The sequence below is a fragment of the Meriones unguiculatus genome, chromosome 20 (assembly GCF_030254825.1).
Source record: "Meriones unguiculatus strain TT.TT164.6M chromosome 20, Bangor_MerUng_6.1, whole genome shotgun sequence".
NCBI classification, from domain to species: Eukaryota; Metazoa; Chordata; class Mammalia; order Rodentia; family Muridae; genus Meriones; species Meriones unguiculatus.
Genome location: NC_083367.1, coordinates 44,432,357 through 44,459,612, shown reverse-complemented (window position 1 = coordinate 44,459,612; position 27,256 = coordinate 44,432,357). Strand labels below are relative to the sequence as shown.

General features: G+C 45.3%; 1 protein-coding gene across 7 annotated transcripts in view; it reads right to left on the bottom strand.

Annotated features, from left to right (window-relative positions):
• Positions 1–2,248: 2,248 nt before the first annotated feature.
• Traf3ip2 (TRAF3 interacting protein 2) overlaps positions 2,249–27,256 on the bottom strand; it is a 56,585-nt gene continuing 31,577 nt past the window's right edge. For 4 of the 7 annotated variants that reach the window (XM_060373722.1, XM_021657255.2, XM_060373723.1 and 1 more), the window contains 7 exons: positions 22,396–22,582; positions 17,365–17,537; positions 15,333–15,421; positions 11,243–11,311; positions 10,066–10,182; positions 5,322–5,396; positions 2,249–2,835 (listed from right to left, as the gene is read on the bottom strand). In XM_060373722.1, the coding sequence (XP_060229705.1) occupies positions 2,689–2,835; positions 5,322–5,396; positions 10,066–10,182; positions 11,243–11,311; positions 15,333–15,421; positions 17,365–17,537; positions 22,396–22,582 (857 nt within the window). In that variant the 3' untranslated portion in view covers positions 2,249–2,688. Of the gene's footprint in view, positions 2,836–5,321; positions 5,397–10,065; positions 10,183–10,286; positions 10,610–10,733; positions 10,988–11,020; positions 11,172–11,242; positions 11,312–15,332; positions 15,422–17,364; positions 17,538–22,395; positions 22,583–27,256 lie in introns of those variants that run through there. The other 3 variants (XM_060373727.1, XM_021657257.2, XM_060373725.1) reach the window with 3 other exon arrangements.

The window sequence follows — 27,256 nt, the reverse complement described above, 5'->3', positions numbered from 1 at the left end:
AGATTCTACTAGGTACATTAAAGAGAAACAGAACGATCCTGTGGTTTGAAAGGCTCTTTCTGCATCATTTCAATGATCACAGGACTTGGCAACCCATTTGGCAAAGGTGGTAGTGATAAAGTGGATATGGTGGTTGATGGAGGAAAAATGCTCTTGGCAAAACATCCCAAAATAAGGATGGAAATTCCAAAATGGAGAACTTGTGTCCCCTGTTGAGTTGACTCGGAAAAACTCAAGTCTTGGCAGGGGTGATTTTCTTGAGGGGAAAGAAGGTAGAGAGTATATACAGCAATGATTCTTCTGATCACTGAGCTGAGAAAAAAATAGTCCAGCACTTGATTGTAGCCCTGTGCTAAGACATCTTTGAACTGTATAGAAGTGAAAATAGACAGGCCAGTATTTTGAAGCCAGTCACTGAAATGAAAATCAGCCACTAAAGATCAAAAACAATCTAAATATCTCTAACCATTACACCTGTCCCCAAACCAGTTTATGTATAACGAACATCACCGGCTACAAGGTTATTTTTACCAAGTCAGCCCCATCCTTTTCTACCCTCAAAATCTCTACAAATGGACACACACAGAGCAGGAGAATGTTTAAATAAACCAGGTGTTAATCTGAGGATCAGTGTTCTAAAATAATTGTAAAAATTCTTTTGCTGGTGGTGGTTGTCAGATTTCATAGACACTTCAGAGCCATGTTGTCACATCTGTAGGTGAGCAAACACACACACACACATACACACACTTTGAGGAGGTTGTTTGTTTGGCTGGTTTACATTTTGTTTGCTTTGCAACCACTGCTACCAATTGTAACACTTTAGGGATTGTATGTGGCACAGGAGGGACTTTTCTTTTAATCACTTGGGATAGGAAGAATAGAAGGAACCAGTGGCTGAACACTTTGGAAAAGTCTTTGAAGGGGGAGGAGGGTTAATAACATTATATTCTAAATCTTTGCAAACTGGAAACATTTCAAGGAAACAATTGCTGGGCTATTTCTGCAGGTGTAGGATCCTCAATAACGGCCTCACCTAACCCAAAATAATAATGAAGAGAGAAAAAAGATGAAGTTTGTGTTTGGAATGTTTTCCAGGAACTCAGAGTTGGCCAAACAAGAAAATTCTATTAGGTCTCAAATGCCACAGAAGTAATTATTATTTCCATAACATCATACAAAATGAGTACTTAAATTATGCTAGTTTTTTAAAAGCATTTATTCAGTGGTACAGTAAATCAAACTGTACTCTTTCTAATTCATTAGCAACTTTTCTTCTTTGCAGTTAAAAAGTGTCTGTCTTTTTCTAGAGTGACATTTGAGGGCTAACTATCTTACCACAAAATTGAAACTTGTTTACCAGGTTAGGCACAGAAAGGAAGCAATAGCCCCCATCGCCCAAACTGTAGCAAGCCCCCAGTAAAATGCTTTCTTTTAAACACAGCCTTGGCTGTAGTGGCTAGTAACTAAGACACTGGGTATGTTGCTGTGTATCTGTCATCTCAGCACTTGGAAGGCCATGACAGGAGAATCCATGTAAGTTCAAGGCTGTCCTACCACAAATATTGAGTTCTGGGCCAGCCAGAACTACATAGTGAGACCCTGCCTCCAAAAAGCAAAACAAAACAGAGATAAAAAGTAAAATTAAATTTACCCTCTGAGAGATGTGATAGTAAAAACTAAAAACCCAGTCAGTTCTCAAAAGAAAATGTAGAGTTTAGGCTCCACATTTCAGACCTTCTAGGTTCATTAGGAACACCTTGGTCCATATAATTTCACAAGTCCCCCCAAAGGGAAAAGGCTTGCTTTAGTCACAGTGGTGCTTAGGACTAGGACAAAGATGAGAAAACTAGACCACAGCTCTGCTATGTGTGACACATACCCTGCTCCTTCATACCTGTACTCACACATTTTACATAAATGGCCAGACCTTATTCTCTTCCTTCAAGTGCTGCGAGCTGAATCCTGGACTTGCTACACGCTAAGGAAGTGTTCTACCACTGAGCTACACTCCCCATCCAATTACACTGTTTACAACCAGGATTGTTTTGTTAAAACCTCAATTGCCAGAGTAAACCTTTCATTATTACATTGTAAGGATGTTTAACTTTCTGGCTTTAATCTTTTACTACAGAGAAATCTGTCACATTTATCTGATACTCTATCTAAGCAGCTTTGTTGATGTCCCACAGCTGCCCATTTCAATATAAATTAATATGTCTGTGTCCACTGAGATAAATGAACCACGTTCTTACAAAGAATTTTATTATTTGAGCACAGATCAGAGTGGTCTAAGGACACACAGCATCTGGCCAGCTCACAGCAGTGAGTTGGAGAATGTGAGAGGAGTGAGAGAAGAATGTTTGTGGTCATAGGCGTTTGCTGCCATCCCCTGTAGGGGCCACTTACTAACGTACTGGAAGCCCAGCATGAACAACTCAGACTCAGGCGGACATGGCCACTTGTGCGCACATGTGTCTGTGTGTGTGTGTGTGTGTGTGTGTGTTTGAGGCAGGAAATACAGAGCAGCCAACGTGTTAGGAGGCAGAGAACCCTGCAGAAGAGGTGTTCTGGGGCCTGAATGCCCCCTACGAGACACTGAAACAGGCCTGAGTGCCAGCAACCAGCCTCAGCCAGAAGAATGTTGTCCGGACAGGCACTGGGGCACTGAGCTGGAGATGGCTGGTGTCACAAGGGTACCACCTGAAGGGTGGGCAGGGGGCCGAGGGGAGGGGCCACATACTCTTCCTCTCGAAGCAGCCGCAGCAGGATGTTTTTCTTATTCTTGGGCCAGCTGTACACATGAGTGTTCTGCAGCCAGGTAGGTACATGCTCCTGCGGAAGAGAGGACAGGAACACATCAGGGGAGAGAAGCCTGGATTCCAGATTCAGGGCTCAGTTCCGAACAGCTCTGGCTCGCCCTTCCTAGGCGTTCCCAGCAGGCTGTCTTGGGAGCTGCTGTTTTGCTTTTGGAGGGTTTAACATGCAAAGCACTTTTGGCTTCGGGTGCAAGCTGTGTGTGTCATTATGGAAACCACATGTGCGAGGCGTTTTCTGTCAGTCTCCCAGGCTACCTGCCCTTTGCATGTCAACATGCTTTTCACCACCCTCACATGAAAGGGGTAGGACAGAGGTCACACTGAATGATGGGGATTCCCCTGTGGCTTTGGGGGAAGGATGCCAGGGTTGTGGGCTTAATCTAATTCCTGCTTCTTTCACTCCAACCTCAGGTCTGGCCTGAAGTGCAAGGAGCAGATCTCAGAGCTGGGGTTCCACAGGCCAGTTCTGGCCTCCCTCAGGACTGCCCTCGTGGAGGACACGTTGTGGTGGGGAGTGAAAAGGATGCTTAGGACACATCTCACAGTGGTGGAAATTGCTGAGTATGTTCAAAAGCAACAAGATCACAGTGGCTAGAGCAAAGCAAGTAAGAGTGAGCAGGTGAGGAGGGCCAGAATTCAAGGGGGTGTATCAGTGAAGACCACTGGAAGGTCTTTGCTTTCATTTTGTGATGAGCTGCCTTGGAGACTGTAGCACCAGTTTAGAGATGAGTGCAGAAGATTGTCAAGGAAAAGGACACAACTGTCTTGAGGAGTCAAAAATCTCACGTGGAGGCAAAAATCAGCATAAACTATTTTCCGGGTAATAGTATAGCAAGTAGCTAGATGTCCCAAGCTCTGGAAATAAGAAGACTGTCAAGTGGAATTAAAACAAAACAAACAAACAAAAAAAACCCCAAAAAACAATAGTAAACCCAAATATGTATGCATGATCCAGTGATTCTAAGCAATTGATACATACATACTTACATACATATACATATTATTGATTCAAAGTACTGTAAGTAATTAAAGGTCTTAGGGGGAAAGGGACGATGATTTACAGAGGCATGAGAAGAAGAAGAACCTTACAGGCTAGAGAAGTTGTAAGAATACAGGATAAGCAAGAGTTCATTAGGCCAATATGTTGTGGAAGGGCATTTTAAGGAGAAGGAATAGAGGGGCAGAGATACCTAGACCAAAGAACATGAATGGGGCTTGCTGACCTGGCCCATTATGACCAAAGCACAGGGCAGCAGATGATAAGAAAGGAGAATGAGTTAGTGGACACAGTCCTGTTCCAAAGAGCCTAATGGGTCATGCCAAGGGAGGTAACTGATGCCTTGAAGTCAGTGAGAAATGTGGGAGATACAGACTGGAGTTCTTTCATGCAAAAAGATGGCTGGTATAGGCTCCCAGATGCTATGGGGAGACCAGTAAAGAGACTTGATGGTCGATTAGTTGATGACTACATTTAGTCCCTGGACAAGCTAGGGCCAGTGAGGATGAGGGGTCCTTTCGTATACATTGTGTACTGTCCAAGCCTGTAGGCCCCCTTCCCATACACTGGGCTCTCCTTCACCAGGGCCAGAGGTCTCAGTGCAGTCCTAGCATCTAGGAATCCCCCAGAAGGAGGCTGCGCCTAAGCTCAGAGTGCTCCGGTCTGGGTCTCAGGCTGTTTACTTAGCTGCTGTCTTCCTTTTGCCAGGCCTGGACCATGTTCCCTGATGGCTTGACTTGCGTTCTCCAGAGCTGTCAGCATACCCTTTGGACTATGATAAAAACCCTCATGTGAATCCCAGCAAGATTCACTTAGAGAGCCATGTGGCTTCGGTGCCTGTACTCTACAAATGTGAGGACTGAACTGTGCACAGCAAAATCTTTATGTGGAGCAGAAAGCAAAGTGCCCGTGCTTTGGCTCTAACAGGTGAGAGGTAAGAAGCTTCAGACAGTAAATGCTCTCAGATTCTTGAGTACTTCAGTGTTTGATCCGCAGTTGCTGATGCTGTTTCGAGAGGCATAGGAGGTATGGTGAGGCTGCAGGAAGCATGTTGCATGAAGTCCGCTCTGAAGTTTCCAAAGCCACATGCCCTCTGCTTCCTTGTCGTCATTCGGGGATGTGAGCCGTCCGCTCTAGACGCCATGCCTGCCTGTGGCCACACCTCCTCCCTGCCATGATGGTGATGGATCTTACCCTCTGGAGCCATATTCCCCAAATAAACCCTTCTCTAAGTTGCCTTGCTCGTGGTGTTTTATCTGTCATAGAAGAGTAATTACTCATAAGCCATTTGGACAGGCACGGTCCTACCAGATAACATGTGCAGACCTTTCCAGTCCTTACTGCTCAGCTCAGTGAGCCACCTGTTGATCTTTCTGGTGTCACTGATATCTCTGAGGGCTGTCAAAGAGCTGAGAAAAATTTCAACCTAATGTCCCAGGTAGCCATCAAACCAGATTTGAAAAACAACAACACAATTATTTGAAGATTCTTGTTTGTTTGTTTACCTTCTTGGCATTTGGGAAGAGCACAGGGATGAATCTGAAATTCATGCTTCCTTGATTTATGAACTCAATCTGCATCTAAAACCAAGCAAATATGAAGACTTAATTCAGGAACCAAGATGAGAAATTGATGCGCCAACAATACTAACAGCCCACATGGCAATTTTATTCTGGGTTGTTTATTTGAGAGCCATATTATAATTTTAAACTCTCCGCATTACACACTCTGCCATTTTTCTTGTGTAGACCACTATGATAGTTATCATTGGGTGTGAACTTGACTATATCTAGAATTAACTAAAATCTAAAAATGAGTGGGCACATCCGTGAGGGATTTTTGCTTAGTTACATCATTCGAAATGGGAAAGTCCACTTCTAATCCAGATCTTTGGGGTGGGAAGACACACCTTTAATTGAGATCTTTTGAAATGAGAAGACCACCTCTAATCTGGGCCACCTTCTGCTGAAAACCTATGTAAATGGAAAAAGGAAGCCTCTCCCTAGCACATTCATTCCTTCACTAGGATGGAGCCTGCTTCTTCAGGAGTCCAGTGCTGGTAAGACATCTGGCTTCCTGGCTTGAATAACTGCTGGATTCTTGAACCTTCCATTGATAGACAGCCATTGTTGGACTAGCTGGACCAGAGCCTTTAAGCCATTCTAATAAATTCCCTTTCTCTCTCTCATACATGCATACATACGTACACATACATATACATATATGTATATATATATATGGAGATATGTATTGTCACTTGGATATGAGCCCTCAGTTCTGCTTCCAGCTCTAGATGCCATGCCTGCCTGTGGCCACACCTTGCTGTCATGATGATGATAGATCTTATCCCTCTGGAATCACAATCACAAGCCAAAATAAAATCTGCCATATCTATATATTATATATTATATATTATATATTATATATTATATATTATATTATGGAGAGATCTCTGTTCCTTTAGAGAACACTGAGTAATATAGCCACTTACTAAAGACCTATTAAAAATCACCTTCTGGGGACCAGAAAGATGGCTTAGCAGGAAAGGTGCTTGCTGCCATGCCCAACAACCTAATTTTTACCCCCGGAGCCCACATGGTAGAAGGAGAGGACTGACTCCTGCAAGTTCTCCTCTGACCTCCGTAAATTCATGTGCATGCACACACACACAGAAATACACACAATACATTCATAAGAATTTTAAGTTATATTCTGGCCTGGACCTTGAATTTCTTTGTTGATTGCTTGTTTGTTTGTCTGTTTTATGAGGAAGAGTCTCACATGTAGCCTAGACTAGCCTGAAATTCCCTATGTAGCCCTGGTTGGCTTTGAACTCACAACAGTCTTTTGTCAGCCTCCTGAGTGCTAACTTTGAGTTTTAAAGATTAGGAGTGTGCAGAGGCTGGGTCACCTCATATCCCTATGTGTCCCTCTCCCAATTCTGTAGTCAATGACCTTATCTTGTTAGCTTTCAGTTGCTAAGTGTGAGAGTACTTATAACATGGAAATGAGTAAAGTGCTAACACCTAGGATTATTTGTTTGTTTGTTTAGCATCGGACCACTGATACAATTCAGATACTCTTCCCAGAGCTATCGATCGAGTGAGCACGCAGGAAGGAAAATTACTAACCAGAGAACAGCATGAAGCTTGTGAGCAATTGTGGGAGCTCGGGATAGGGCCTTTCTGTTCTGTATCAGGGAGTTTGGAGGACAGTAGCAGGAGGGGACCCCAGGGCATGAAGAAGGTTCTGGTCAGGTAGAAGAAAGTGAGGAGAAAGCAAGGGCAGAGAGAGCGTGAGCGCCCGGAGATGAGGAAGGGCATTAGTATGACGGGAGCCACCTAGCAATCCTCTTCTTCTGGAACACAGTTGGGCTTGGCAGTGGGGCTAGGAGGTCCACCATGAAGAGCCCACTCTGTCAGTTTTTACACTCTGCTCCCCAAGAGGACTTAGCTACAAGAACCCTATCAAAATCAGAATTTTCAGTGTCAGGAGTGTTAAAGGTTTCCAAATCCCAGGAGCAGCACGGAACTTTCAGGCATCTGAGGACAAGGAGAATGAAGAATTATGTTTCCTGAACAATTTCATTCTCTCATTGATTTTTAGAACAGAAGCTTTTGTTGTGCATAAAAATAAAAACAAGAAGAAAGCAAATGTGAAGACACAGACAACTCTCTCTCCAACACCCACTCTCACAGATTCACACAACACAGATCTGCCACAGGGCCATCTCCCTTCAAAACAGAAAACAACACCAAAAGCATACGCCACACTGACTGGAGTACTGTGCACTTCAAGTACCAGCCATGGCAAAGTAAGCACCTGCAGGAAGGGCATGGGGATCTACCAAGTTAAAAGTAGAGCTAGGCTGGAGAGATGGCTCAGAGGAACACCAGCTATTCTTCCAAGGTCCTGCGTTCAATTCCTGGCAACCACATGGTGGCTCACAACCATCTATAGTGAGATCTGGTGCCCTCTTCTGGTGTGCAGGCACACATGCTCGTAGAACACTGTATAAATAATAAATCTTAAAAAAAAATAGTCTCCAAGTGGGTTCCCTAGTAAGGGTAACAGGGGCTATCTCTGACATAAACTCAGTGGCTGGCTCTTTGATCACCTCCCCCGAGGGGGGTGCAGCCTTGCTAGGCCACAGAGGAAGACAATGCATCTAGTCCTGATGAGAGCTGATAGGCTAGGGTCAGAGGGAAGGGGAGGAGGACCTCATCTATCAGTGGACTTGCAGAGGGGCATGGGAGGAGAAGAGGGAAGGAGGGTAGGATTGGGAGGGGCCAAGGGAAGGGGCTACAGCTGGGATACAAAGTGAATAAATTGTAATAAATAAAAAAAAAGAAATTAAAAAATTGTAAGCAAGCCACAATTAAATGCTTTCTTCCATTAAAAGAAAGGGCTGGGTTTCGTTCCTGTCTTCAAGGGCACTGTGTACTATGTGGCCTGACCACTAGGCTTCCTGGTCTATCAAAAACTAGCCCTCAGTGTGTGTTTTTATTTTATTCATATTTCTTTCAGATACTGCCTTTCTAATGATGCAGTTGGATATGTGTTATAATTACTCATTGGTGCCTGGAGGAGGCTAGGAAGTCACCCTGGGGATATTGGGATACTGATGGCACAGCCAGTCCCTCCTGTGATGGGGAAGAGCCAAAGCCATTAGGGCCAGGAGACCAAATTTGGGGACCACCTGGTCATTAGGTTGAACTGTGTGTATTACTGGCTAGCCTTGCCATACACCAGCACAACTAAACAGGTTTCCTCCAGGAATGGGTAGGGACCTGGAGTCCTTCCCAAGTACCAGCTGCTTGCTCCTGGGACTGGCAGGTTCTTAGAGACGTAAACAGAATGTCAGTGTTCTGGGAAATTGCAGACATGATACAGACAGCACCCGGAGCCAGTTCTGACCTTTACAGATCAGCTTATTTCTAGGGGTGCTAGTTTTCAGAATCCTGACCACAGGCTAGCACTGAGTTAAGACTGGACCTGAGGCAGACTTAGCTCCACCCTTGAATCTCACCACCTTGCCTCAGCTTCTGCTTTGGGTTGTAAACTCAAACAAGTGGTCCACAGTTGGTGGGGCGGTGACAGATTTGAAGACTCGGTTGATGAGGACGATGCTTACCCACCCTCTCTGCCCCCCTCCCATGCTCTGGACTCGCAGGATGGATGGCATTCAACTTTGCTTCCGTTGAGGTAAAGGTGGCCTGACACTACCTGCCTGCTTCCTGCCCTGTGCTGCTGACTTAGTCTAAGTATCTGGGCCACTTCCAGAGATACATTATGCCACGTCCTCATGCAGGATGAGAACTCAAGTTGGGCTATGAGTTCAAGTCCAGTGACTTCCTTCTCTTTTTCGAATCTCAGAATCCTTGGCAAATAAACAAGCCAGAGAAAGCAGCTCTGGATTGAGAGGCTCAGGGCCAGTCCCACCCTCAGACGCATAGTCACCTATTGGGCATTCCACAGGGTAGCTGGAAAGTCACAGGGCTATTCTGGCTTCCCAGTTAAACAGACATGGTCTCCACGGTGTCTCTCAGCCCACAAAGGACAAGAAGATAGATAGGCCATAAAACTGCTAGTTCTAAAGCTGGGTGGTATTTTCCTTTAGTTGCTGAGCAAGTTTGATCCCTTTTAAAATTTCCTCCTGGTTTAAGTTTAACCAGGCCCCACGGTACAGGTTTGGCAGTAGAACGCTGCCTACCCATCACAAACTAAGAACAATCTCCTCGGTTAAATATTTTCTGTGTGCCAAATACTTCAAACATGACTTCATTTACCTTCAGAGCACTGTACGTAGTAGTGATCTATTTTATGAACAGGGTCGCAAAAGGGCAAGATTTAAGTACTTGGGCCATGGTCACATAGCCAGCCCTTAGGAAGCTCTGCTGGTATGAGAGAGGTGTCCTCCTTACACTGCATGTTGCTTTTCTGGAAAAGCAAGGGATAGAATGTAACAGCTACAGTAACCCACTCATCTTGCCACTCACTCTTCTGTCCTCCTAAGGCCTCACACTTGTTGGTAAACAGCTAAGTGAACAAAGCTCTACTTTCTGTATCCAAGAAAGAGTGGGGTTTCTCTCAGAATATACAGAGCCATAGCCAAAGTAACCTCCTCACATGGGAGGCCTGAGAGTCTTTCCCTAACATCCTGTCACCTTGAATGAAAAAGCAGCCTCCCTAAGAGGGGCTGCCTGTTCTGCGGGAGCAGCCAGGCACTGTGGTCCCCTCACCACTCACCATTCGATGAATGTACTTCGTGTGTAAGCCATGCTCATCCTCGTCCAGCTGCGGCTCAGCGCCTTCCACATCCTGTTTGTATTTGGGGCTGATTGCTACGATTATCATCACTGTCTTCTGTAATGAGAAGGAGAAAAGCATGTTTATGGGAGTGGGAAGTGTGGTTCATTTGGTGAAGACCAGCTGGAAACTGGCCAGCAGGACCATAAGCCGTCCCTGACCTGCCAGTGGGTATAGAGCCAGGGCCCCTCTCTTTGAAAGCAAAAGGCACCAGCCCCCACACAGGCATGCTGTCATCTTCACCCCTCCTGATGGCCTCCATGCCCAGCACCCAACAAACACGCAGAGCAAGCAGCTCTGAGAGGAACTCTCCCATCTTCCACAACCTTCCCTAATAAACTTCTAATGAAAGCCTAAATCACTGAATCTGCATGGAGGCAGAAAGGCATCGCTGCCGCAGGAAAAATGCCCTTCCTCCCTGCTGCCTGATGGGAGCTGTCAGTCACTGCGCTCCTCTGCTGCCCTGCTTTTCCTGTGCACATTAGCACAGGCAGCGGGAGCAGACCCTTCAGCACAAAGCCAACACCAGGCTGCAGACAAAAGGAAAGCGGCAAAACCCCAGCCTGCTGAGACTCCCACCCCCAACCCACTCCTGCCCAGCGAAGCACCTGGACATGGACATGCTGGCAGCAATCAATTTCTATCTTGTTAAAGCACAAAGTGTCCCAGTGGCTAGTATAGATCCTGTCTGTGGAAAACGAATCACAGGGCTGCAAGTGGGTGCCCTGGGGTGGCATGCTGCGGAGCTTGCGAGCCTGCCCAGAAACCTCTTTAGCCCAGTCCTACAAAACACTTGGAAAGGCGTCCAATTCAGCTGGATTCTGCTGCCCCCACCTTCATTTCCTCCTTCCCTATTCTGGTCTAGAAATTGTTTGCGCTGATTGTTATCAACCACCTGTGTCTGGTTTGACCGTTATTTCCTGCCTCTGCATGTCCAGGAGGGCGACCCCATCCTTCCTTTCCAAGTCTCTGCATAGCTTCCAACAAGAGAGGCTTTGTCCACACTTCCTCGGGCTCAGACTCTGGGAGAGTATCAGTGTTTCTTCTGTGAAACAGCTTCACAGGCTGATTGTTTTTCTCACCAGCACACATCCTCAGAATCTTGGAATATACTTACATCTCGAAGGTAGCGCTCCATCCATTTAATGATATCGATACCTCGGATTCTATCCTCAAATATATCAATCTACAAGAAAAGGATGTGAGGAAGGGCTCTTACTGAGAGCTCAAGAAAACACGAGAAGTTACATACACTTGCAACCCCAAAACTAGTGCTTTCTATAAGGAGGAACACGTGAGTCCAAACAATGAAACACGAGTTTTTGTGAAATACGCCCATTTAAACATTCATAGATATTTAAGTATGTAATATCCATAATCAGGACATAGTGGTTCATTTCAAAATGTGTCTGCAGCTACACAATAATTATATGTTCAAAAATATGAAAGACACAGTATATCACTAAGTTGGATACATCCACAGAGGCTGAAACAGTACATTTATGTATCTGTAATTTAAAAGAAATCGAAAGGCAGATTCTGGACCTTCAGTGGCTATGTAGCGTGCAAATGCTGAGAAACATCTCTGCTTAGTCGGGTCAGGATGACAGTATTATGTCCAGCTTCGGTTATACACTTCAAAAGCGTTGTACAAAACTTGGATGAAATCCAAGGAACAAAATGACTTAGCTAGTGGGGAGGGGTTAAGGATGAAAGTCAAGGAGAACTCTAAGACTCAGATTAGTATTATTAGATGATATTCCTTCAGGTACTGGAAATGCAAAAACATCAAATCACGTGTCTTATAGAAGGCCAAATCAATCTCTCTCTCTTCCTCTCCCCCCTCTTCTCTCTCTCCTGAAAGTGTGTGTGTGTGTGTTACATATACAAGGCACACCTGATTGGAAGAGGGAATGTATTATACACTAGAGTAAAGGTCTTTGGGGGAAGGTTTGCTTTATTAGCCTCACTGTACCCATATTAATTATCCTAGTGTTACCCTGCTGACCACACTAAGTCTCAGCTATTCATTAAGCATCCTGAATGAGCTACTATCTTTTCCCCACATGCTCTCTCTACGTCTCTTCTCACATTGGTTCTCTTGTGCCCTAACAGCACAGCATAAGCCCCTCTGCTCTGTAAGTCACACTGACTTCCTCTTCACCTCACCCAACTCACACACCTTATGGCCACTAGTAGTAACAACACATTATAAAATTCTTTCATTTACTCCATGTGTCATTTATGACCACCTCGTCCTCCTAACGCGCTTCTAAGCTCCCTATAGAAAAAGGTGTTTTTACCTAACTGTCCCACCTACAGGGCACGCAATACAAAACTCAATGTATTCTTTTACTGATAACATTAAAAATGGAACAGCTTTCCTCTGGGTTGGATTTTTGTTTTCAGATAAGGTCTCACTATTGCCCTTGCTGGTCTGGAACTCACGATGTAGACCAGGCTGGCCTTGAACTCTCAGAGAGCCACCTGCCTCTGCCTCTGGAGTGTTCGAACTAAAGACATGCACCCCCGAGCCCAGCTTGCTTTTGTTTTAGCATGTTAACATCCAGCGTGGTGGCATGTGTCTTCTATTCCAGGGCCCGGAAAGCTGACGCAGGAGTTTTGAGAGTTTGTGGCTGATATGTTTTACACTGAAAAAATGTCTCAAGTAGTTAAAAAGAATAAAATAAAATCAACCAACCAAACAAAACAAGATATAAGGTATGTGCTGGTCAAAGACTGCGCCCAATCTGTGATGGTGTCAGTAACACATTTCCACTTCAGAGCAAAGATGGGCAGCTCTGGTTGTACTCCTGCCTCTGCCGCTTTCCACCTTCACGACTGTGCTTATGAGAACTTACTGGCAACGTAGAAAAGGCATATCACATGGTGCCAGGCATGATGTCACCATGCCAGAGATGGTCGCTATTATCCGTCATGGAAGCTGTTCCTGTGCTACAGATATAGACATTCTGGGAGGCGTCTGCTTCTCTAGATCCCCATGAGAGTCTACTGTCATGACAAGCTTCCCACACTGCTGTTGTTAGGAGCTGAACTGTGTCCCTAGAATGCATACGTTAGCTGGAGGTGGTGGCTAACACTTTAATCTCACCCCTTGAGAGGCTGATGTAGGGGGTTGTCAGTTTGGGCAAGAAAGTGAGATCCTGTCTCAAAAAAGAAAATAAGAATTAATGTATGGAAGCTTTCCCATTACCTCATAATGTGACTGGACTTGGGGTGGGGGCCCCTCAGAAGATAATTCAGGTAAAATGAGGTGCTGGGGAGCCCTATTCCCATAGGTTGGTGTTCATAGAAGAAGAGAGAATTGGTACACAGCTCTGTGCATACACATGGGACGGACCATTTGAGGACTGAGAGAGGATGGCCATCTCAAGCCAAGAAGAGAGGATTCCGGATAAAACCAAACCCGTTTCAACCATGTTCTTGGCCTTCCGGCCTCCAGAACTGTTGAAAACGAGCTTCTGCTGAAGCCACCTTAGCTGAGTATTTTATGGCTGACTTACACAGCCACTCGCTTCAGGATAAGGCAACATCTCCCTGTCCCTGTCCCTTTAGTAACTATGTCCTGCTAGCGGCAGGGCATGACACTATTCCCTAAGAATTTCCTAAAACCGACCCAAACCTTTAGGCTGTTTTTGTTGTTTTAATTAAACCCCCTTATGTGACTCACTGTTTCGTTTTACTAAGAGGATCTCACTGTGTCGATTGTAACACACAGCTGTTAATAAACATAGGCTTCTATAAGTAAGGGTCCAGTGCACATTTAAATTCCCCCTGAACTGCTTCTGACCATGGGTTTTATTTTTTTAAAGGTTAAAAACCGTGGCTATTGTCCAGGGCCAGTCAGAATCCATATGTTTATATTGGGAGAGGAGGAAAAAGTAAGATCTGTGTGTTGCTTCATGTCTCATAATTTGATTTTTATGTCAAAGTTGCCCCAGTACTGTCTTATTCTGGAAATGAGAAAGTGAAATGTTAGTCTATAGAGTTGTGAAGCTGGATTACATAAATTGTAGGCATCTTTAAAAAAATTAAGTATTTCCATTTTTAAAAATGTATTATGGGGGGTGGGAAACTCAACTAAAAACTATTAGACAAGCAGGCAATAGTAGCGCATGCTTTTAACTCAGGAGACAGAGGCAGGCAGATCTCTGTGAATTTAAGGTCAGCCTGGTTTACAGAGTAAGTTCAGGGTAGCCAGGGTGACACAGAGAAACCCTGTCTGGAAAAACCAAACCAACCAATCAGACAGACAATAAACCAAACCAACCAAACAAACAAAACAAAACAACCCCCCAAACCAATGCTAAGCAACCTTTTTACTTCCCTCCAACCTCCCGGCTTTACTGACTCTTCACTCCTCTCTGGCATTCACTGTTGCTAATGGCCAAGGAGAGGCCTCTGGGAAGGAAGCAATCTCAGTGTTTGAGGAGAGCCAGTCTTCCCAGGAGCAACCGGTGATATTTTGTTTATCCTAAGGAAGGATGTGCATGGCCCTAAGCTGCACTGTTTCAGGGCTTGGCAGGGAGACAGAAAGATTATGTGCTTGAGAATTTGGGGGCCAAGATCACAGGGGACCTACGGGAGTGAATCAGGGCCATCTCTCCTCAACCTAGACTCGGCCATGTTTTCTCTGTCCATACTCTTCGCTCCTGAAGCCAGGTGTAGAAGGGCAGCTCCGGGCAGCGGGAGCCCAGGTTTCTACTTCAAACCTCACAACCCAGTACAGAGCAGGAGGGTCTGGTTTAGTGCACAGCTAGTCGGTGAGCTTCCAGCTTCCAGTGTCACAGGTTACATATTGTTGGGTATGGGGGGTATGGCTGGTGGGACAGGGCAAAGGGAGAGAGTGCAGCCAAAGCCAGGCCTTTCCTTCAGTTAGGACCAGCCAGACCAAAGGTGGGAATTGCCTCTATTATGGACTTTAGAGAAAAAAAAATGTTGGAGACTTTGGCTAGTTTACAGTGTGGAGAAATACTTGCTCTAGCCTTGACTCCCAGCACCAAATAAGTAAATAAATAGATAGATAGAAAACAATTATCCAAATCCAGAAGCATTTAGTTCATAATTACATAAATAGTAAAACATTGCTTAAAACATCAACAGCTATTTATACTTTTTCATCATCATCATCATCATCATTGTGTTCAATTGAACTGTTCAGTTTTCTCTTTGAATAAAATACTTACTGCAGTTTGGAAGCCATTCACCAACAAAAAGTTCACAAATTTCACCACCTCCATGGCTGTGTCCATAGAATAAGTGATAAAGACTTTCCCTAAGAGAAAATGTTTACAAGTTGTTGAAATTAATCAAATTATTCTATTCTACGCCCCAGTTCCAAGCAGTACGAGTTGCCTTGTTGGAGGGTGGTCCCCTTTGTGTTGTGATGTGGATTGCTCTCCTCTGTGACAAAGGCTGGGACCTTTCCAAGAGAGTGCGGACTGTCCACAGTGAACAGAAGACAGAGGGATAGAGTAACGGCAGGCTGAGACAGGCCTCAGAGGTCCTGGAACACCACGTGAGATGTTAAACCGTCTACCACCCACAGTCGGCATGTCCTTTCAGCTCAAGCCACTGCCTCGTTTCTTAGAGACACTTGGCCCTGTGCCCAAGGAAAATACTCTCACAGCAGGCTAAGAAGCTCAGGCTTGCTAAGGGGCCACCCAGCAGTGTCTGCCTTTGATCTCGTGATGCTCTCTGCTGCCCTGAACTCTTGTCTGACAAGACCAAGTAGGGGGTGAGGGAGAAAGTGTTTCCTTGCCCCACCCCCTCCCCCACATGGACTCATTTTGGAGGAAGGTCAGGAAGCAGGAGTAGACTGATGCCCAGATCAGAAATGTTAGTGCAACTTCAGCAGTTTAAAGGGGAGACGGTGCCTCAGGGCAGTTCAGCAGTGCAGGCTCCCTCTTTCCTCCGTAAGCCAGCATGGAGTCATAGACAGGACCATTCGGACAGGCTCTCCCTACCCAGCCAGAGCCGCAGATTCCTCAGACTAAATAAAGTATGGGGGAAATTACTTCGCTGGCAGTTTGCTGTGGTAGATGAATAATCTCTACATGTTGCCTTTTAGTCTGGAGTGAACCAGTGAAAGCTCAAGAAACCCTGAGGCAGAGGAGAAAGAAAGAGATGCCGAAGAGAAGATGAGCTGGTGTTTATCTGTGCTCAGACTCCTCGGAATGGAAGCACAGGTCTCACATGGAAGCGCGTGCACTGTGTGACGGTGGAAGGAACCAAGCCCTCAGGCGTGTGGGTGGGGCTTGATCCTTTCCCACCTCCATATGTACTAATTTTATGACTCCCTTCCCAGACCACTGTAAGGTGACAGAAGGCTGGGACTATACTCCATGTAAGACCATGTCTGTCCACTCAGACTTTTTTTTTTTTTTAATTGAAGTGTATAAGATTTTAAGATGCTCAGGAACAAAACTTTTGCATGAAAACTATAGTGATCATTACCATAGAGATCCTTCAGAGCTGTAGGTGACTTCAATAGAGATTCAAAAGAAGCAATCAGCAAAGCAAGGGTCTCAGGTTCGGTTTCGAGCATCCCAGATCTAAACAGCGGGCCTCTCTAGCCAACAATTCCTAAGTAGTGACTGGTTTCTTAAGGCTTCCAGAGCTAAGACTCCTAGCTGGCCTCACTCTCAGAACACCCTGGTGTTCTGTCAACATTTCTGGATCTAGCAGCAAAATGTGGGAAATGAATCACCACCTGACCAATGAGATATTTCTTTAAATAAAAGGCTTAAGTTTGCATTGGGGTGTGAAGCAGTGTGAGGAACGTAAGACAGGTTTTTTTGTTTGTTTGTTTTTGTTTTTGTTTTTCAAACAAGACGGCTCACTCCTACAGAAAAAAAATGACCTTGCTCTTGATGGCTGCTGCTAATTAACAGTGAGACACTGGTTTTCTACCTGCCCCCACGTGAGCATCCCATCTGTCTAGCAGGGGCACATCACTGAAGAGCATCACTTAGATGAGCAAAGAAGGGTGGTGGCTGTTTGTTGTTTCCAATTCGTTAAGGGAAATCCAGTGGTAAAGCAGTTCGGGAGCATTGCTTGTGAGGTTAGGATCATGGCAAATACTAAGAAATGGCTGGGTATTTTTTAAAGCAAAAAGGGAAAAGGTAAATTCTCTAACTGAGATTTTGGATGTAGTTACCAAGCAAACTCTCAAAGCATAAAACCCGAGAGGAAGAAACCACATTGCAAACAACTTACGTAATTCCTCTGGCAAATTGCTGGTTTTCAGAGTTCCTCGGGCTAAGGGGTTGCTTGGGGGTCTGGGCACAGCTGGTGGGGAGGCAGCCCAGGGACCTTGTGGTCTCAGCTCTGCAGGATGGTCCAAGGACTCGTCAGGAGCTCCATTAGATGTTGGGTGGTAGAGCTGGTCCCTGCAAGGGAATTTTTATCTTCATTACAAAGGCAAAGTCGGGGGAGCCAGAAAGACCTTAGAAACTGTGGGACCACAGCACTGTGTGATCCCCCCTCTGCCTCCATTCCTTATCTGACACAGAAGGAAGAAAGGGTCCTACGGAGTTTCCTTTATAAACACGGCAGCTGGCTGCCATATGTGAGGGCCTGGGCTAGGGTCAAAAGAGGGAAGCAGGATTTGATTTCTCAATTCAAGGTCTGTCTAATTGGGAAAATAAATCCCATGTACAGGTCAGACAAGGTCACCAGCAAAACAAAACAGCATGATGGGTGACAGAGAAGGCTGACATTAAAGGCATTCAGATTAAAAAGACACAACTTTTAGCTCGTGATAGATAACATTTGATTGTGCTTCAAAAGTTTTTTGTTGTTTGTTCCTTGATTTTGGGGTTTTCTTTTTCTTTTCTTTCTTTCTTTTTTTTGGTAACAAGGAGGGCTCAAAGCAGGGATGTGTAGATCTCACTGAGAAAGGTAAACAGAATAGTAGATTAGGAGAGGGTACTGGATAGGGGTGAGGTACGGGAATGGGAACAGGAGGGATCAGGTAAGGGGAGGATGGAGGGTGACAATGCTAGGAGAGACAGCCAGAATTTGGGGGGGGGGCTGCAGAATCTCTGGCAGGAGCTAGAAATTCCCAGGAATCTATGAGGGCAGCCCTCACTAAGACTCCTAGCAATGGAGAATACGGAGCCTGAACCAGACAGGACTTCCTGTGGAGGAACTGGGGCACCAACCTAGCCAAATAACCTTTGACCTACAATTTGTCCTGCCTGCATGATGGGGGGTGGGGAGGGGGGCAGTAGCACAGAAATTGTGGGAGTGGTTAACCAATGACTGGCCCAGACTGAGACCCATTCCATGAGAGGTAATCCAGCCCTGACACTGCCCAAAGAGCCAGGAACCAGAGGCTGGATAGCCCAGAGACTCATGCTAGAAACTCACACACACAGAGATATCCTGTTATACTTAAAGACTGATGTCTAGCCCAATTGTCGACAGAGAGCTTCACCTAGCAACTGATGGAAACAGATGCAGAGACCCACAGCCAAACATTAGGCAGAGCTTGAGGAATTCCATGGGAGACGTGGAGGGAAGATTGTAGGTTCAAGGATACAAGAAAATCCACAGCATCAACTAATCTGAGCCCACAGAGGTTCACAGAGACTGACCCACCAACCAGGGAGCCTGCAAGGGCCTGACCCAGGCCCTCCACACGTCACAGTTATGTAACTTGGTCTTCTTGTGAGACTCCTAACAGTGGGAGCAGGAGCTGTCTCTGACACTGCTGCCTGCCTGTGGGACCCTTCCCCCTACTGCGCTGCCTCGTCTAGCCTTAACAGAAGAGGAAGTGCCTGGTCTTACAGCAACTTGATAAGCCATGGCTGGTTGATATCCATCCAGGCTGAAGAGAGACCAAGGAGGAGTGGGTTGGGGGAGGGCAGGAAATGGGGGGACTAGAGGGAGAGGTGGGAGGGGAAAACTTGGGTCGGGATATACAATAAGTAAAATTAAAAATTACAAAAGCATTTCTTTTGTTAGTCTGTAAGTGAAAAGCCTGACTGCTGACAGGGCATCTCTATTACTATTGTGCCTGCCAGCATTCCTGTGAGGGTTGTGCTGAGGGGAGTGGGGACCATGGCATGCGCTCCTGTGAGCTTTGAGAAACAAAAGAAATGCAGGTCTTGTTTCTGCCACTTCTCCGATTTCTACTGGCAAACAGGCGTGTGTGTGTGTGTGTGTGTGTGTGTGTGTGTTGTTTGCAGAAGCATCCCAGTGTCCCCGGAGGTTAAGGACAAGGCGTGGCGTCTCACTTGTGCCACCGTCTAGGGGGTATAGAGTGGCCCTGTCAAGGGGGCCAGCTGCAGTGGTGTTGGAGGGGGAGGCTGCAGCCTGTGGATCAGTCTCTGACCCTCCTCTCTAAGCGCCCAGTCCCCTGTATTAAATCCCCTCTGCCAATAACAGCTACAAGAGGGCAGGTAAGATGGCGCACAGCTGTGAAGGCGTTTGTGCCAAGGTTGATGACCTGGGCTGGGTCTGTGGGAACCACGTGGTAGGAGGAGAGAGCCAGCCCCACAAATGCTGTGTCCTCCTGCATGCTATGGCATGCAGACACACACATACACACAGAAAGACAAGTCAATTAAAAGGTACAACAGCCAGAACGCTTTCTCTCTTCTCTAATTTCTGATAGTAAAATTAAAACTATACCCATAATGTCTCATTTCTTTAAAAAAAAAAACTCGAGGCAAATATGGAAATAAGTTAAAATCAGGGTGGTGGGACCATGGTTGTCACTTATTTTATATTTTCAATAGTTTCATCTTATAAACTTTTAATGTTATTATTATAAGTCTGTGTACATGTCTAATTTCAATAGGTTTTTACCCAAAAGTAATTTTAAAATTCTTAAATTCACATGTAACATACTTAAAACTTTCTTTAAAAAAAATCACAAAATCTCAACTTCACTTCTAGAGTTAGCATGTTAGGAAAGTAAGTTATTTTATCTTCTATTTTCATAAATCTTGACCAAATAAGGCCTCTAAAAACATACTTTCAGCTAAAAGAGATTCATTTCCTTATTATTTATATTAAATCTTTTTATACACATAGTTACTTCATTATTATACAAGATGATTACTTGCTTAAAAAAGAAATGTTAGGGCCTTGATAATTATAATGGCTAGTTTTATGTCAACCTGACACAAAGTAGAGTTAGCTGAAAGGAAGGAACCTCAACTGAGAAAATGAGCCTGTAAATTCTGGCTGGAGGTGAGCCTGTAGGGCATTTTCTTAATTAGTGACTGGTGGGGGAGGACCCAGCACACTGGGTGGTCCCATCCCTGGGCTGGTGGTTCCAGGGTCCTATAAGAAAGGCTGAGCAAGTCAGGATGAGCAAGCCGGTAAGCAGCACGCCTCCGTGGCCTTTGCAACAGTTCCTGCCCACAGGTTCCTGCCTAGTGTAAGTTCCTCACCTGATTTCTTTTGGTGATGAACATGATAGGGAATTGTAAGCCAAATAAACCCTTTCTTCCCCAAGCTGCTTTGGTCGTGGTGTTTCATCCCACCAACCGTAATCTTAACTGAGACAACGATGTTCAAAAACTTTCACATATAGATGGTATCGTGAGATTAGTGAGTGTGAACTTCTAGTATTAACTTTCTTCTTCCAGTTAGGGGTAGGAGAATTAGCTCCTTAGCTGAGCACTCTTCATCATCCTAAAATGATAACTCAGGGATACCAGAAGAGGCTTAAGTTAATGCTATAGATGCATTTGCTATGTAGTACCTTTCAACTCCCCTATAAATCTAAATGTTTTGTTCAAAATAAAGGTTTATGCTTATTTTAGAACTGGTACGGTGTCTCACATCTGTAATCTTAGTCCTTAGAAGGCAACAGCAGAGCATTGCTGGGAATTATTCAAAGCCAGGCTTGACGGTGAGTTCTAGGCTAGCCAGGGCTAATGAGCGAGACTCTCCGTTCCTCAGAAAACAAGAACACATTGAAAAGTATAAACCCCTAAGTGAGGCTCCTGGCTTCAGAATGGCCCTCCAACTGTACAGAAGTCCACTGAGATGCACAGAGGTTTGCTGGGCAATGGTTAGGGTAGCTACTTTAACATGCCTGCATTTTTATTTGTGAGTTTACTGAAAGAAATTAAGTTTTTAAAGTTGACTTGAAAATTTATGATCACATCCCCTTTTCAACACCAAATTTATTTGATAAAAATGCTTCTGTTTTGCACAGTTTCTTGTAATTTTATGTATTTATTTGTAAGATGTGTCTTGCTATGAAACCACATTTTACTTAATTCCCTTCTTTAAACTCTGTATTTAGGAAAGGGAAGGATCCATCTGGAAAGGACTACAAAGACCCGTGGACCTTCCAGTAAGAGGAAGCAGGCATGGGCATTATTTGCCACTCTGAATAAATTGGCTTTTTCCCCCCCTCTTTGAATAAAATTTTTGAGCTAATTGCCAATTTCTTTATTTCGGAAAAATCCATTTTAATAGGATTTTCATATCTGACTCTTTTCTATATAAACAGAACTTGAGAGGCAGAGGCAGCTGGATCTCTGAGTTCAAGGCCAGTCTGATCTACAAAGTGAGTTCCAGAACAGCCAGGGCTATACAGAGAAAGCCTGTCTCAACAAAAACAAAGAAGCAAGCAAACAAAAGAAAAAGTCTAAAGTTTGGCACAGATGTACATGCTATTTGGGAGGGAGACTCAGGAGGACAATGAGTTTGAAACCACCAAGCTTCAACTAACTACATTGTTAGAACCTATACAAAAATCTAACTAAAATAAGGAAAGGGGAGAAGCCTGGTTCCTCCTGGGTTTCTCTCTCAGCATACCATGCCGTCTTTCCCTCTTCTTCAGACTCTTGCCACGATGTTATCCACTATGATGGTGCCAGAGCCGAGATGGACTCCCTATCTTGGAAATTTGAGCTAATGAAGTATTTATCAAGTACTCAGCTTCAAATTCCTGGTTTTAGCAATGGAAAACAGACCAAAGCAAAGGGTTAGACAACATTTTGAAAACCCAGCACTATTTTTTCGGGGAGAAGCATAAGAGAGATGAATTTGTATGGATGGTTTTGTTACAAAAGAAAATAACAAGAAGCCAGATGTGGGGGTACAAAGGAGAGCCTTGTCAACCACTTTCTCCTGTGCTCTTGACCCGGAAAAGTATGTGCGGGACATTTCCTTACGCACAGGTTTGGGTGGTGTTACAGAGACTCTCCATGCACCCTGTTGCACCAACAATCCTTTTCACGTCAGTACTTGTGGGCATGGGTCTTACCAGACACATACCTTGGGAGCCTTGGGAAAGAGCCGTCTCTCTGTGCAGGCCTCTCTTCTTGGTCCTGGGGGCTGGGGTAATTCAGGATGACCTTCTGCACAGGATGCAGACCTCTCACCCTTGCTCCAGGAAGGGCTTGCCCAGGCAGAGCAGGCTGGATGACTTGCTGGTAGGCTGCTGGAGGACCGCCGTGACCATCTGTAGGTGAACACAAATAACAGAGAAGGTTGCCTCAACACCTTCACGCAAAAGACCATGCAAGCTCGTTGAACGATTTTCTCTTGCTAGCAACCAGGGGGTCCAAACATCAACCCACCTCCACGCTATATGTCATCTTTCCGTACTACTAATTACTTCATAATATTCATGAAACCAATATGCTTTTTTCCCTATGTAAAAACATCCGTGAAAACACATCTGACATTCTAATTAGAAAATTCAAAGAACATTTTTAAGTCTTTTAAGTCCTGTTTTAATTAAATACTTAGGATGGTCCAACCACGATGAGCCTCTCTCCCACCACTGGTCCTGCTATAATCCCCCAATATCTAGAACCCAGGGCTAGGAGAAATTATGCTTGCAATAGGCTTAAGATTACTGTGCTGGGCTGGATGTGGTACTGCACGCCGTTAATCCCAGCACTGGGTATAGAGAGCTCTCAGAGAGATGTGAGTTCAAGGCCAGGCTGATCTACGTACTGACACTCTGTCTCAAAAACAAACAAACAAGAACAACAAAATTATGATGCTTTCCACCACCACTAAGTGGACACACACACACACACACACACACACACAGACACTCAGTTTTAATCAGCAAAGTATCTGCCATGTAAGTATGAGGCCCTAAGTTCAAGCCTCCAGCACCTACTTATATATAGTTGGTCATGGGGCAGCACATGCCCAGTGCTAGAGAGTTGTAGACCGGGGAATCCCTGGGGCTCACTAGCTAGCCAGTTTAATTAGTAAGCTATTGGTTCAGTGACAGGCCCTCTCTTTCTCCAAAGAGAAGGTGGAGAGTGATTGAGGAGACACCTGACATTTCCCTCTAGCCTCTACATGCACATGCATGCATACACACACACACACACACACACACACACAAATATCAATTAATTAATTATTTTTAGAAAGCAGTGATTAGAGTAAAGCCAGGGCTAACAGGAAGTGATGTCAATACATAACCTGAGAGAAAGTTGGTCCTAGAAAGCCCCCAGAGCAACGGGGTCCCAAGAGAAGGCCAGCTCAGCTGACAAGAGAAATGAAAAATTCAGAGCTGGGAGAGATGCCTCAGCAGCTGAGAGCACTTGCTGTTCGTCTAGAGGACATGAGACATGTGTTCCCAGCAGCTCCCAATGACTTGTAACTCCCGATGCTGGGGATCCGGCACCCACCTGTGGCCTTTGGTACACTTGTGGTGCTTACACACACATACACTCTTAAGTAGAAACTTAAAAGAGAGATGCAGAGGAGGGGTGCAAGGATGGGGCGGGGGAGGGGAGGGCCCTGCGGACACAGGCCCAGAGGGCTAATGCTCTGGGATTGGAGAAAACCCGTGTGAAGCTCTGCCAAGAGGAGCCCACAAGTCCCTCGTGACCCAAGGGAACCCTAGTGACCCAAGCTGTCACCGCTACTCGGGACAAAAGCAAGATGAGCCAGGACACAAAAGCAGTTGGGACAAAAAGCGTTCTAGTTTTAAAAAAACTATTACTGGTTTTAAATCCTTGCCTGACTTATCATAGTCGTTCTGTTTGCCTGCCAGGATAACATGTGAGGGAGACACAGAGAAATAAAATGGCAAAGAAGCAAGATAATGGCCCGGAAGTCTGGAGCAGGCAGGATTCACCCTGCATGATCAAGGTGCTACCCTTGACCTCATTTCTCAAGTGAAGTACCAGAACAAGGAGGATGGCACTGTCCTGAATTTGGCACGCAGTGAGCATCCTTGGATAATTAAAAGGGGTCATTCGGGGGAATGGCGACCTCCAGCACAGAACAGCAAACAAATATGTATATTTACTGGCATGGCTGTCTCCAAGTTCCCACCGTCTAGACTCAGAAACTTGGTTGGATGACCCTGGCAATTAACTCAGGCTAGCTTCTCATGCTGGCCAAACTCCCTGGAGCCATTTCATTGTTTGCCTTGACCCTCATATCGGCTGTATCCTTCCTACCGTGCTTCCTCTAGCAAAAAAGTGACCGTGCCCCTCCGCCTAGGCTGTCTACTGATTTTGACACACGACCCTTGTCCTGCTATTGTTAAGCACTGACCATTGCAAACAGAAGGTTTGAGGAGAGGGAGAAGAAAGGGATTTGCCCAGGCTTGTCCCAGCCTCAGGGCTGACAAAGGAAACCATCACTAGAAGGGAGCTCTAAGAATGGGGAGACAAGACCACGGAGACTTCTGTGGCCTAGGACAAGGTCCATCGCTGAGGCTTTGTTCTGACAGCCTTTCTAGAGCAAGCCAGATAGATTCCAGGAGTTCTAGATTGCCAATGGGAGTTTCAGGGCACCAAACACTGTTACTTAGGCTAGAAAGGACAAAGAGTGGTCTTGCCATCCTGTGACCAGACAGGAGACCAGCTGGACTTTAGATTAGCTCTGCACGGATTTAGAAACAGCTGTACCTCCAGGCCTCTGCTGCACTTAGGATTCAGCCCCCGTGATCAGGTCCCTGTCACTGATCTCATTTCCCATAACACTGTCACAGACTTGCCACGGCCCACCTTCATCTTGAATACCCCAAGCTGTCCCCCACCACTGGGCCACTGAGCCTACTATCTTAACTCCTCAGAAAGATTTTGCCTTAGATCTTCAGAGATACCTTCGCCACGGCTCTTTCCACCTGTTCAAGGAGCCCTACCCCTCGCTGAGTTAGCTTCTCCCTTCCCTGTTTCATTTTCCTTGTATGGGTTTTCTTGCTTTGCTTTATTTTGCTTTGCTTTGCTTTGTTTGCTATCATTCACCAAGCACAGTGCAGCCACATAGGCAGTGCTCAATAAATGAAGACTGAACAGTTAGTTACAAAGCCAACTGGAAGAGGAACCATTTTGAACTGCACAGCCTGCTTGCTAAGTCTCAGTTTGGTAGACTGCCTACTTCTTGTCTGCTGTTCATTCTTTTAAAACTCAGTTTTGCCCTCCAGAAATGAGAAAGACAAGGTCAAAGAGGAGAAGCTGTTAGGGCCTTGAAAGCTTTCGAAGGGAGAAGCTGAAAGAAACTTGAGTGAAGTTTTCTCTCTTTGGAGCCATTTTTGCTTCCTATACCATTAATGAGTGCCTAATAACATTTTATTTGCTTTGAAAGGACTAGCAAGCTCTAATCACAGGGTGTGTTCCTTTTCCAGAAGGCGGACGTTAGCGCTGTTAATCAAAAGCCTTTGAATCAAGGTCAGATGATCTCGAGCAGATTATTTCCCCCGCACAACATGTTTTTTGTCTCATAGCAACCAATCGTATCATTAAAATCACTAAGCACACGGGCTGAGAGTTTGTCTAGCTGTAATGCTCAGCTCTGAAATGGCCACCTGGGGTAAGATGCTCCACAGTGTATGGGGGGGGGGAGATGAAACGATCCACCTTGTTGGTTTTTAGAGTACGGACAACGCAACCCTCCGTGTTGTCCCCTCACTTAAAACAAAGCCTGACCACCAGAGGGGCAACCAAAATGAAGCCTTTCCTCTTGTATGCAGGACTTGGGCTGTTTTTGCCTGGACATTTGGTTAGTTGCATAGAAAAGTTGTTAAGTTAAAAGGTATGTTTGTTAGATAAATAACCATCGTTTCATCTCTCGAGTTTTCCTTTAGTTTGTTTTTGTTTTGTTTTGTTTTTACATTTTTATTTATGGTGCACAAGTACCTACACACATGCACGCTTGGAGGTCAGAGGGCAACCTGTGAGAATTGGTCCTCTCCACCCTGTGGGTCCCGGGGATCAAGGCCAGGATCAGTTGAGCGACAGGCCCCCTTCCCTGCTGAGCCAGACTGCCAGACCTCACTGCTAAGTAGCAACCATTGCTCCCACTCTGGTGACCAGGCCTTGCGAGATTCAAGCTGCGCACCCGCCTAGGTTCTTTACACACAGCGCTACAGGGTCCGAGTTTCTGGTTCTCAGAGAGAGTTGTTTTACTCAGAATGGAAAACAGATCCCTTGCATCTGTCCTTCTCTGGCATCTCACTCTCCCTGCTCCACCTCCTCTGGCCCTGCTGCCTTGTTCTTGGCGCCTTGGCAACATCCATCTCCTTGCTTCTTTGCCCTTCTCACTCTTTAGCTTTCAGCTCAACTCTCTGTTCAGTGAGACCCACTCCGGCTGCCTGCCTATTAATATCCGTTCCAACCGTTGGTGTTTCCTTTCTAGCGTACATGCTTTGTCATGTTGTGTGCATATTTCTACTTATTTTCTGTTTCCTCAGCTGGTGTATTGTATTTGACACTACCTAGGTAGTACCTAGTAGACAGCCTGGCAGACTTTTTTCCTGTCCCTACTACACAATTAAAGATGGCCTTTCAAAGACTTGATGGCATAAAAAACTGTACTGATGGTTGGAGGGCTTTCCTTTTCCCCAGAAGGGAGCCTTCTTCTTTTTACTCACTCAACAAATATTTATAGAACCTCTACTCCCAGGCACATAGCGAACAAAGATAAATATGATACAGTTCCCTTATGCAGCGCAAGATAAATAGAGACAGAGAGAAATCTGTGTGTCTGTAGGTGTCTGTTTTTCAACACAAACCCACTCGAGTCAGTGTGAGAAGAAGGGGAGGCAGACAAATCAGCAGCCACCTACTTGAGAATTGCTGCTCAAAAATAGCTTCCCACAGACTTGTCTTCTGTGCCTAAAATTCCATCAGGAGAGTTTACTCTGTAGGAGATG